Here is an 11332-nt window from a genome sequence, read left to right as displayed (position 1 = left end):
GGCTGTTACCTGTGCACCAGGTGCATTTCGCTGGGTTTTAAACACCAGAGGCTCAGCCTCAAAACTCACGTCTACATGTCACCACAGCAGGACAAACCAACAGACAAGTTTGTCTTGCTGTTGGAGACCTCTTGTATCAGCCCCACCTGGTCCCTGTGGCTGACTGTTCCTCTGTCTGGCTTCCTGGCTTTTAATCCCCTTTCTCCTGCTGCTTTGGGCGTCGCTGAGTTGTCTCTCCTCACCTGTATCCCTGGGGCTTACAAGATAGTAAACAGAGAACCACAGACATCAATTGGTAAATAAGAACAACTACAAACCAGAAGAGGGAATGTATAGGGTAGGTTCGGAACTTCCAAGTGGAGATGAAGTCAAGATAATTTCGAGATGGAACAGACTGTTTTAAACTTGGGAAGAAAATAATCAGTCACAAGGTAACCTCAAAGAAAATTAATAAACCTTCTCATCAAAACAAGAAAGAAGAAAGTCATAAATATTTAGTAAATACTAACACAACAGCAATGAAAGAAATTATTAAAAAAAATTAATAAAATGAGCTCAGGACAGAAAATCATATGGAACACATATATCAACAACACCATAAAAAACACACATAACAAAATGAAAGCAATAAATTCATACTTAATAATTACACTGACTGTAAATGGGTTAAATGCACCAATCAAAAGACTGAGAGCTGATGAATGGTTGAGAAAACATGATCCATCAATACGCTGTCTACAAAGAGACACATGTCAGACACAAAGACAAAAATGAACTAAAAATCAAAGGTTGGAAAAATATTTATCAAGCAAATGGCAATGAGAAAAACAGTAGGAGTGGCAATATTAACTTCTGATAAAATAGACTTCAAGACAAAAACCACCATAAGGGATAAGGACATTATATAATGATTAAAGCATCAACTGAACAAGAGGACATAACCATAATAAATATCTACACACCCAATGAAAGAGCCCCAAAATACATAAATCACACTTTAACAGAATTGAAAAGACAAATAGATGGCTCCACAGTCATAGTAAGAGATTTTAATACACCACTTTCAATGAAGGACAGACAACTAGAAAGACACTCAATAAAGACAGGAAGAAGTAAACAATACAGATTGACTTTATATATGTATGTGTGTGTGTGTGTGTGTGTGTATGTATATATGTATATATATATACATACACAGAGCCCTCCACTGAACAACAGGACAACATACATTCTTCTTTTCCAGCACACTTGGAACATTCTCCAGAACAGATGATATGGTGATATGGTAGGTCACAAAGCAAACCTCAATCACTTTTATAACATCAAAATACTGCAAAGCATCTTCTCAGATCACAATGCTAAAAAATTAGAAATCAACAGGAGGAAGATAAAGGGAAAAAAAACCAAATACAGGGAAACTGAATGACACTCTGCTTAAAAACAACTCAGTAACAGAAGAAATAAAAAAATTCCTGAATCAAACAAGAATGAAAACATAACATACCAAAATCTTTGGGACACAATAAAAGCAATGATCAGAGGGCAATTTATAGCCATAAATACACACATCAACAAAGAAGAGCCAAAATTAACATCTTAACTGAAATCTCCAAAAGTTAGAAAAAGAACAGGATAAAAGCCTACAGTCACCAGAAGAAAAGAATAAAGATTCAAGCAGAAATAAACTAAGCAAAACAGTATAACAAAAGAAGAATCAATACAACTAGAAGTTGGTTCTCTAAAAAGATGAATAAAATTGACAAACCACTGGGAAATCTAACACAGGAAAAGAAGTATAAAATGCAAATAACATGAGTATGGGAGCTCTGGTAGCATAGTGGCTAAGACACTTGCCTGCTAACCAGACGGCTGGCGGTTCAAACCCACCAGCCACTCCTCGGAAGGAAGGTTGGGCAATCCTACTTCCGTAGTGATACTGCCTCGGAAACCCAAGGAGGGGTCGCTATGAGTCGGGGTCGACTCGACGGCACATAACAAAACAAACAAAACAATGGAATGAAATGGGCAATGTCACAACATAACCAACTAAAATAAAAAGGATAATATCAGCATACTATGAACAACTGTACTCCAACAAATTTGGAAACCTAGAAGAAATGGATAGATTTCTAGAAACATACTACCTACCTAAACTAACACAGTCTAAGGTAGAAAATTTGAACAGAGCCATAACAAAAACAGAAACTGAATAGGTCATTAAAAAAAACTACCAACAACAGCAAAAAATCCCTGGCCCAGGCAGCTTCACTGGAGAATTCTACCAAACATTCAGAGAAGGGATGACACCAATCCTACTCAAACTATTCCAGAACACAGAAAAGGATGGAATGCTCTCAGACTCATATTATGAAGCAAGCATAACTATGACACCAAAACCAAGCAAAGACACTTATAGAAAGGAAAACTACAGATTGATACCCTTCATGAATATAGGCATAAACATCTTCAACAAAACCCTAGCCTAAAGACTCTAAAAACTTACCAGATGAAATTACTGAGACTATGGCCCCTAGCTGCCCTTCAGGTCTGGAATTGAACCCACACCTGTGGCTTCCAGCCAAACAAAAGATAGGCATATGAGTTGAACATGTATCTGAGGTAGATACACTCCTTGGAGAGAACAATCATAGGAGAAAGAAGGGGTGCTTATGCACAGAGAGACAGCTCAGGGGGCAGGAGTGTATGGAGGGATAGACACTGGGAAGAGGTAACGATGGGGAGGAAGTGGGAGGGGAGCTGTTGCATTGTGGTAAACTGTGGTCAATGTCATGAGACAAAGCATATGTGAACTGCTGTACGGAAAGTGAATTTGCTCTGTAAATTTTCACCCAAATCACAATTTCAAAAAAAAAAAAAAAAAAAGGAAATTTGTCTCTATCCCAAGATCAGCAGGCAACACAGCAGGCCAGTGGTTCAAGTCTTGCCAAATGCAAGATCTAAAATGTACCAGAAAGCTTGAGATCCTTCTCAAAGTTTCTCCATCCATGCTGGAAGCAGGCCACACCCCAAAGGCAAATGCCCTTCAACTGATTAGTGCTCACAGTAGATTCCACCATGGAGGTGATTACAGTGTCACCATGGAGAATAACTGCATTCAGCTACCAAGCTAATCAAAATCAGGGCCCAGCCAAGCTGACACACAACCACACATATAGCAAGGATCATAAAGATGGCGCAGTACCAGCAACCTTTCCTTATGGTGTACACAGGGCACCATGGGTTGATTCTGATGGCAGCAACAACCTTTTGAACACAAAGCAACCAGTTGTGGATTGACACTTAGCCTAAAACCACCTCAGTCAAGGCTCATTTGGGCTGCTTACAGAGGAAAACAGAGTTATTAGCAAAAGAGGAAGACAAATTAAACACAGATTTAGTATTTATTCCTGAGGATATGAACTCACACTTGTAAGCACTGGCTGCCATTTAAGCCATCTTTTAAGGGTCATTTTTAGAAATATCAGAATAACTGCTTAAGTTGCGGTGATCACAACTACACCAACTAGACATACTGTGAAAAGAAAATAATCTAATGTTATGTAAATGAATACTTGTAATTTGGGATAGCATCTTAAATGTATTTGTAGGGATCATCAAAGAGCTTTAAATGTGGTCTGGAAAAATGCACTGGCTGGCTCAAAAGTGGCTCCAGTGATGACCAAAATATAGAGGTCAAAGATGCATGTGAAGAACTTGAAGGAAAACGTTTCATGAAGATGAGAAAGAAAAAAACAGTATTTCTAAATTGGTGTTATAAAGTGCATGGTTTTAAACAGGTACATGTACTTAAACTTAAAACATAACTTTTGTTAAGTAAGTATTTGATTAATTTGCCTACAACACCTGCTATGAATTGAATTGTGTCTGCTAAAAGATATGCTGACGTTGTAACCTCCAGTACCTAGGAATGTGACCTTGTTTGGGAATAGGTTGTTAAGCTGTTTTCAGTTAACGTGAGGTCATACTGGAGTAGGGTGGGTTCTAATTCAATACAAGTAGCGCTTTATGGAGGAGAAGAAACAGAAGATGCAGATGAGAAAGCCACGTGAAGACAGAGGCAGGACTGAGTTGACCCATCTGCGAGCCAGGATACATTACAGACTGCTAGGAACCACCAGCAAAGGCAAGAAAGGACTGCCCCTCCTGCAGAGTGGGCGTGGTCCTGCTGCTTTCAGACTGTAGCCTCCAGAACAGTAAAATTTCTGTGGTTGGAAGCCACCCAGTTTGTGGTACTTTGTTACAGCATCCTTAGGAAATGAATGCAATCCCTAAATATACTATATTTTCAAGCTGACCCAAAATTACTTTCTGCCTTTTTTTAATAGGGAAAGGGGAGACTACTCTATACTTGCGATTGCCTTAGAGTTGGGTACATATGGTATATGCTGAATTTCATAAGTAGTAAGATTGCAGGAAAAAATGGATTCATATACCTAGCCTACCGACCATTCAACCAAGCAGAGCTCTGGCTCCTTCTATCAGAAGCATAAAAGAAACCAGTAAGCTTAATCATATTTAGTGACGTGTTTCATCACAATTTAATAATCTTTCAGAGACTCTAACTTGAAGTCTCTCACCAGCAGGATTCCAGGACTCTTTCCTGGAACGCCTACCATTCCCTCTTGCAGGATCTGCAGAGGCTCACCTCGCATCACTGGAAGCCAGCTACTTAGTCAGGTTTTAAAGGCCCTTTCCTTTAAGCTGACCTAATTTCTTACGGCACACCAATGTGTACCCTCCTTTCTGATAAGCCTTTCCTCACAGTTCCCAGCCAAGCCTGAGCCTTCCCTCATAACAGCCCCTTCCACTGGAATGGTTGTCCCCAACTTCATCCTTTACAACCCAACTCCAGTCCCACGCTGTCCAGGAAGTCATTCTGACCGCTCAGCCCACACACTCCCTGAAATCTCAGTGCAGGAAAGTCCTACGGTAGTACCTAATTACATGCTGGGGTAAGTTATCCTGTGATGGCGTCAGGCATTTTCTTCTCCTCTAAAAGAAAAGAATTTTGAGGGCAGGGGCCAAGACAGATAATCCCTCTATATTCCCCCTCAGAGTTGATTGCCACTTGACTAGATGTTGTCTAATGACATCCTGGCATTTCCAGGGGACAATGCTTTTGCCCCAGTAGACTATTCCAAAGGGCACATGAAAAGGAAAACAGGAGTAGTAGCTCCTGTAAACAGGCTTTGGCAAGGCTGCTACCTCCTGAGACTGTGCCAGTATTAACCCACTGGCCTGAATCACAGAGCATTTGCATGGGGTGATTCCAGATGGCACAAGAAGAAAGGGAGCCACTAACAATACCATAGTATCTTGCTTTCAAGAGTCACAGAAGGCCCAAATACACCAGCAAAACAGCTTGTCAAGGCAGAGACCTTTAAAAAAGTCCTCATTACTTCTACAACCAACCACCATCTTGAGATATCTAAGCCACCATGACCTCTCACCTAGAGTACTGCAATAGCCTCCTAACCAGTTTCCCTGCATCCACCTCACCTCCCCACAATCCACTCCCAACAGTAACCTAAATGAGGTTACCATTTCTCTAAACCCTCCAGTCATGGATCAGTCTGGGCCCTGGCAGGAAACAGATGGCATATTTGAATTATGTAATTTAAGGAGAGTTTATAAAGGAACTATTTTGCAAAGGGTGGGCACGGTGTAGGGAAACCACAAGGGATGGTGCAGTCCTCTGAGGCTGTTAACACAGGGGTACCTGATCCCCTCCTAGCCCTGAAAGTGTGAGGAGAAGGAGTGGCAAAGGGCACAGACAGCTCTGTGGAGAAGTAACCTGACAGGAAATGTGACCTGAAGTCTAAGGAGACTGCCAGCCATGCAACCCCGCAGGGAGGGACTAAATTTGTCTCTCTCATTGCCTATCAATACTCCATGATGGCCAGATACAACCAGAGGCCACAAGGCAAGGCAGCCTATTGATTCTGGTCCAAGTCCTGGGGCAAAGAACAGGGCAGAGAAGGGTAAAGAGTAAATGTGGGGACGTAAACGGAAGCTGTTCAGCCAAATGGTTTCCCACCTCAATAGAGGCACTTCCAAGGATCTGCAATGGCCTCTAAGGCCCTACATGATCCGACCTCAACTCCTTTCTGCTGCTAACCTCTACTCACAGGGGTTCTATGCTCACCAGGCTCACTCCGCCTCAGTCCTCCACACTTGCTGCTTTCCCTGCCCGCAATGCTCTTCCCCCAGACACAGGCATGGCTTGCTCCCTCACTGACTCAGCATCATTGTCTCAGCATCAGTGTCACATCAGAGGTTTCCCCTTATCACCTGCCATTAAAGCCTTCCCTTGCCACCCGACTCCTACCCGCACCCCTATTTCTGGCACACTCTATTCTCTTAATCCTGGCTTCATTTTTCCTCTACAATATTTCTCACTATCTCTCTGCCCTTCCCCCTTTTATTTCAATTCAACTCCCAGGCCTAGAACAAGTTTCAACTTGACCTCTTTTGTTCACTGCCATATGCCCAGTGTCTAGAATATAGCAGGCACTCAAGTATTTGTTGAATGAATGACAATGAATGAATGGAATAAAGAACCCACAGCTAAGGACCCTTTCCACACTATTTAAGGTTTAATTGTTATTATCCAATTATTGTTTAATAAACAAATAAATAAGGTTTCCTGATGACCAGGTAGGAAGCAGGTGACAAGCACTTGGTTTTATTAGCAATGGCACAAACGAGCTCTGTCAGTAAAGCCCTGTGAATAAACAGAAGCTTCAGTCAGAACCACAAGGTTAACACTAGTACCCTTTGTAAAAGAAGCCCTAGTGGTGCACGTGGTTAAGAGCTCAACTGCGAACCAAAAGGCTGGTGGTTTGAACTCATCAGCTGCTCTATAGAAGAAAGATGTAGCAGTCTGCTTCTGTAAAGATGACAGTCTTGGAAAACCTACAGGCAGTTCTACGCCATCCTGCAGGGTCACTATGGGTCAGGGATGACTCAACAGCTCTAAGTTTGGGTTTGTTTATATCATTATTAACCTACCAACCTGGTACTTCCCTAAGCCTCAGTTTCCTCCTCTGTAAAATGTATGAGGATTCAATGACACAATGTATGAACATGTAGCAATGCTGGCACCCACTAAATGGTCATCATGATGGTTATTAAAACACTGAGGCACCCCTGAGAATGACAACACATTATCTTCCTACTATCTGGAACGGTTTATCCTACACTTTAAAATGTGAGCTGGGATAACAACACAAAAAGAAATATAAGATGCCCTATGATCCACCATGCAGCGGCACCTCGGTTTGAGAGACATCCTATATACCAAAGTTCCATTTCAGACCTAGCTTTCAATCCAAGCCCTGCCCTTGACCCACTTTTTTGCAGGCCAAAAGCCTGAGGTATCCATTGTTTGTATCACTTATTGCACCCAGTCACTTAGAACATAAATGCTGGTCTTTTCTGTTACTATGTGGGGCACTCTACTGAAAAACAGAAGTAGGGAAGAGAAACAGACGGATCAGAAAAGCTCCTAATAACGTTCCTGTATTTAACTGACTAACTTGCCTGCTAACCAGACGGCTGGCGGTTCAAACCCACCAGCCACTCCTCGGAAGGAAGGTTGGGCAATCCTACTTCCGTAGTGATACTGCCTCGAAAACCCAAGGAGGGGTTGCTATGAGTCGGGGCCGACTCGACGGCACATAACAACAACAACAACAACATAACCATGGAAGCCTCTGTTCTGATCTCTAAATTAACAACCAACTTCTGATTCCCTTTTCCCCATCAACATTCCATCCACTTTATCATCTGCTGAGTAAATTAATTTAACTATATTAAAGGTGACCCCATAGTCTAAGGTCAGAAAAAAAAAACTTGGCCTGAATCAATTACACAATCTATCACTGTAAAAATCCCCATAGGTGTTTTGTCGATGAGAGATTTCTTTGCAACCTTCTGCAAGACTTCTGCAGAAGGATGCAGTAGTGGGGTAACAAACCTAAGGAATAAACCTAGATTCAAAAGGTGAAGGTTTCCTTTTTATCCTAAAATTCATGAAGCATAAATGTCTGGTTAAAATATTTACTCTGACTACCATGTGTATTCAAGCTCTTCTTTTTCTTATTAATTTATAGTCATAAATATGCAACATAATAACTATAATTATGGCTATTAATTTTTTGCTTAGATGGACGGTTCCAACTACAGATAAAAAAGACAAAGCCAGTTCCCACAGAGTTACTAAGATATCTTATTTTAGCAAGCAGACTTATGCGGTGTTGGTAGTGCCACAAAGTATCACCGTGACTTCTTCCGGTGACAGATGGGTAACATAGCTACAATAACTAACTTGGGAGCAATCCCAATTGGAGAATGAGAAGAAAAACAAAACTACTGTTCACTGCTCATCCCCCAAACACTTTCAAAATGATAGGTTCGGTCTTTAGAGAATGACAAGTAGTAGAAAATTCATACTTTCATTATGGTACTTTGGTATTGTTTTCCATTCTTCCCCTACTGGACTGTGCACTGTTTCTGGTCAAGGGTTTTTTTCACTTTGTATTTCCAGGGTTTACCACTGTGTCCAACACACATAGCTGATGCTCAAATTCAAATGATTAGAATGAATGACTTCCAGAATGCTAAGCCAGGAGGCAGGCCCCAAACTTAGCTTTGTAGGTCTGATATTAATCAGATTATGAAACAGCATGGTTGCAGTCTTTCCCCTCTACATCGTGAAACTTCTAACAGGTTGCAGGAAAGTATGTCGGTGATGCACCCGAGAACCTCCCGCTGCCCAGCCATAAAGGAGTGGGTTGTCAGACCCGCCCACACTGCTTCAATCCTCCAGGGATAGAACATGTTTCTCTCCTCTCCTTAAGGCAGTGAGGACCCGGGACTGTCCTCTCCTCCAAGCACACCCCTGCTGCTATCGACCCCTCCCCAACCTGGCCCCTAAAACAATCCACACCAAAGCCCCAGCCTGGGTGCCCAGAGCCTCCCGGGGGAAGGAGCCGCGATGCAATGTGGGAGTCGTAGTTCCCTCATGAGTTCTACAGCCAGGAGGTCCTGCTGACCGGACTCCCGCTCCCAGAAGCCCCCGCGTAGGCGCCTCACCCTCTCCTGCCACCTCACCTGTTCAATGGACGTGACTGTTTCCACTGAGTCGTCCTGCAACCGCTCCCGCACGTGCTCCGGCCTCAGACTGTACAGCGGCTCTGACCAGACCGGGGAGGAGGAGGGAGGGCAATAGAAGGTGAAAGAACTCGGAGAAGCCATGATCAGGAAGGCAGCCGGCGATATACGGGAGTCAGCTTCGTCAAGCAACAGCGCGCATTGAAACTAGAGCGGGCTAAGGCGCTACGGAGAGCGGTTAGAGTCAAAAAGATTTTGAACGCGAATCTCTCCTACAAATCTTCAGGGAGTGAGTTTACTTGGATGCTGCCGCCCCCCATTGGGCTGAGGAGCTGGTGCAAGAGACTCCGCTTCCCGGAGCACAGGAAGGATGTATACGTCTCAATTTCGTTTCAGAGAGTTGGCGTAAGGTGCCCCGGTTCTTTAAGCAATTTTCTTTCTTTCTTTCTTTTTTAAAAAAAGCTTTTTCAACACTATACTAATTCTCTCTTAATTGTAATGGCAAGAGTTTGCAGTTTTCAGTGCCCAAGAACCAAAAATAAGTGTAACTTTAACAGCCTTTCTAACTGCTCCCCGGTTGCCTCATGGTATTACTAGTAGAATTATTGTGCCCCTTTGAGAACTTGACAGCCGTCCAAGCCCATCAGCTTTTCAACAAAGGTGCAAAATTGCCATCCCAGGACTCAGTAATTGTTATGGATGGAATTGTGTCCCGTCAAAAATGTGTTGTAAATCCTAACCTCTATGCCTGTGGTTATAATCCCATTTGGTAATGGATTGTCTTTGTTATGTTGATGAGGCAGGATTAGTGTAGACTGTAAGTGAACAGAGCAGAGATGGGGGGAGAGAGATCCCATACCACATGAAGCTCACCAAGGAGCCAAGGAATAGAAGCTGAAGAGACAAGGACCTTTCCCCAGAGGAGACAGAGAGAAAGCCTCCCCCTAGAGCCAGTCCCAGAGTCCAGACGTCTAGGTTCCTAAATTGTGAGAAAATAAATTTCTGTTTGTTAGAGCCACCCACTTGGTATTTCTGTTATAGCACCACTAGATTACTGAGATAGTGATGGAGGAAAAAGATCATGTAATTTTCTTCTATCCCCTTCGGGGTTACAATGCAGTAAAAACCAAAAAACAAGCCCACTGCCATTGAGTCACTTCCAGCTCAGAGCAACCCTATGAACTAAAATATAATAAAAAGAACAAATACTGTAAAACTGAAACAGCCATTTTGTCTCATGGCAATAGTCATTCATTTATTCAGCAAATATTTATGCAGCACATAGTACAGGCTAAGTACTGTGCTATTGTTTTGTTGTTAAGTGCCATGAAATTGACTTCAGTTCATAGCAACCCCATGTGACAAAGTAGAACTACCTCATAGGGTTTTCTAGGCTGTAATCTTTATAGGACTGGATCGCCAGGTCTTTTTTCCATACTATTTTCAACACATACTATTGTGTTGTCATGTGCTGTTAAGTCAGACCCAACTCATAGCGACTGACCCCTCCTTGGGTTTCCAAGGCGATTATCATTACGGAAGTAGATTGACCAACTTTCCTTCCAAGGAGTGGCAGGTGGGTTTGAACCGCCAGCCTTCTGATTAGCAGTCAAGTGCCTTAGGCACTACGCTACCAGAGCTCCTAGATGGGTTCAAACTGCCGACCTTTTGGTTAGCAGCCTTGCACTTAATTGTTACACCACCTGCTGCTAAGCCCTAGGAATACAAAAGTGACCAAAACAAAAAGTCCCTGTTCTTGGTGAGCTTAGTCTAGTGGAAAAACAGACTCAAATGAATGACCACAATAAATATATGAAGACTTGGGGTAAATACATTGAAGGGAAATAGCAGGGTCTATGAAAGACTCTTTAAAGTGTTCAAAAGCAAAATGTTACTTTGAGGACTAAGGTGTGCCCAGCCTGAGCTATGGTATTTTCATTCACCTCATATGTATGTAAAGGCTGGACAGTGAATAAGGAAGTGTGAAGAAGATTGATGCCTTTGAGTTATGATGGTGGTGAAGAATATTGAATATACCATGGACTGCTAGAATGAACAAATCTGTCTTAGAAGAAACACAGCCAGAAAGCTCCTTAGAAGCAAGGGTGGCGAGATGTCATCTCATGTACTTTGAACATGTTGTCAGGAGAGACCAGTTCCTGAAGAAGGGCATCATGCTTGCTAAAGTAGAAGGACA

General features: G+C 42.5%; 1 protein-coding gene across 1 annotated transcript in view; it reads right to left on the bottom strand.

Moving 5' to 3' along the window:
* LOC103198176 (protein farnesyltransferase subunit beta) overlaps positions 1 to 9279 on the bottom strand; it is a 100244-nt gene extending 90965 nt beyond the window's left edge. Inside the window, exon 1 of the mRNA XM_007942289.2 lies at positions 9136 to 9279. Coding sequence (XP_007940480.1) covers positions 9136 to 9279 — 144 coding nt within the window. The remainder of the gene's footprint in view (positions 1 to 9135) is intronic.
* Positions 9280 to 11332: the final 2053 nt, after the last annotated feature.

The sequence above is a fragment of the Orycteropus afer genome, unplaced genomic scaffold (assembly GCF_000298275.1).
Source record: "Orycteropus afer afer isolate SDZICR_OR568_19922 unplaced genomic scaffold, OryAfe1.0 scaffold00088, whole genome shotgun sequence".
Classification (NCBI taxonomy): Eukaryota; Metazoa; Chordata; class Mammalia; order Tubulidentata; family Orycteropodidae; genus Orycteropus; species Orycteropus afer.
The sequence above is the reverse complement of the archived record's forward strand: the minus strand, read 5'-3'. Positions and strand labels throughout refer to the sequence as shown.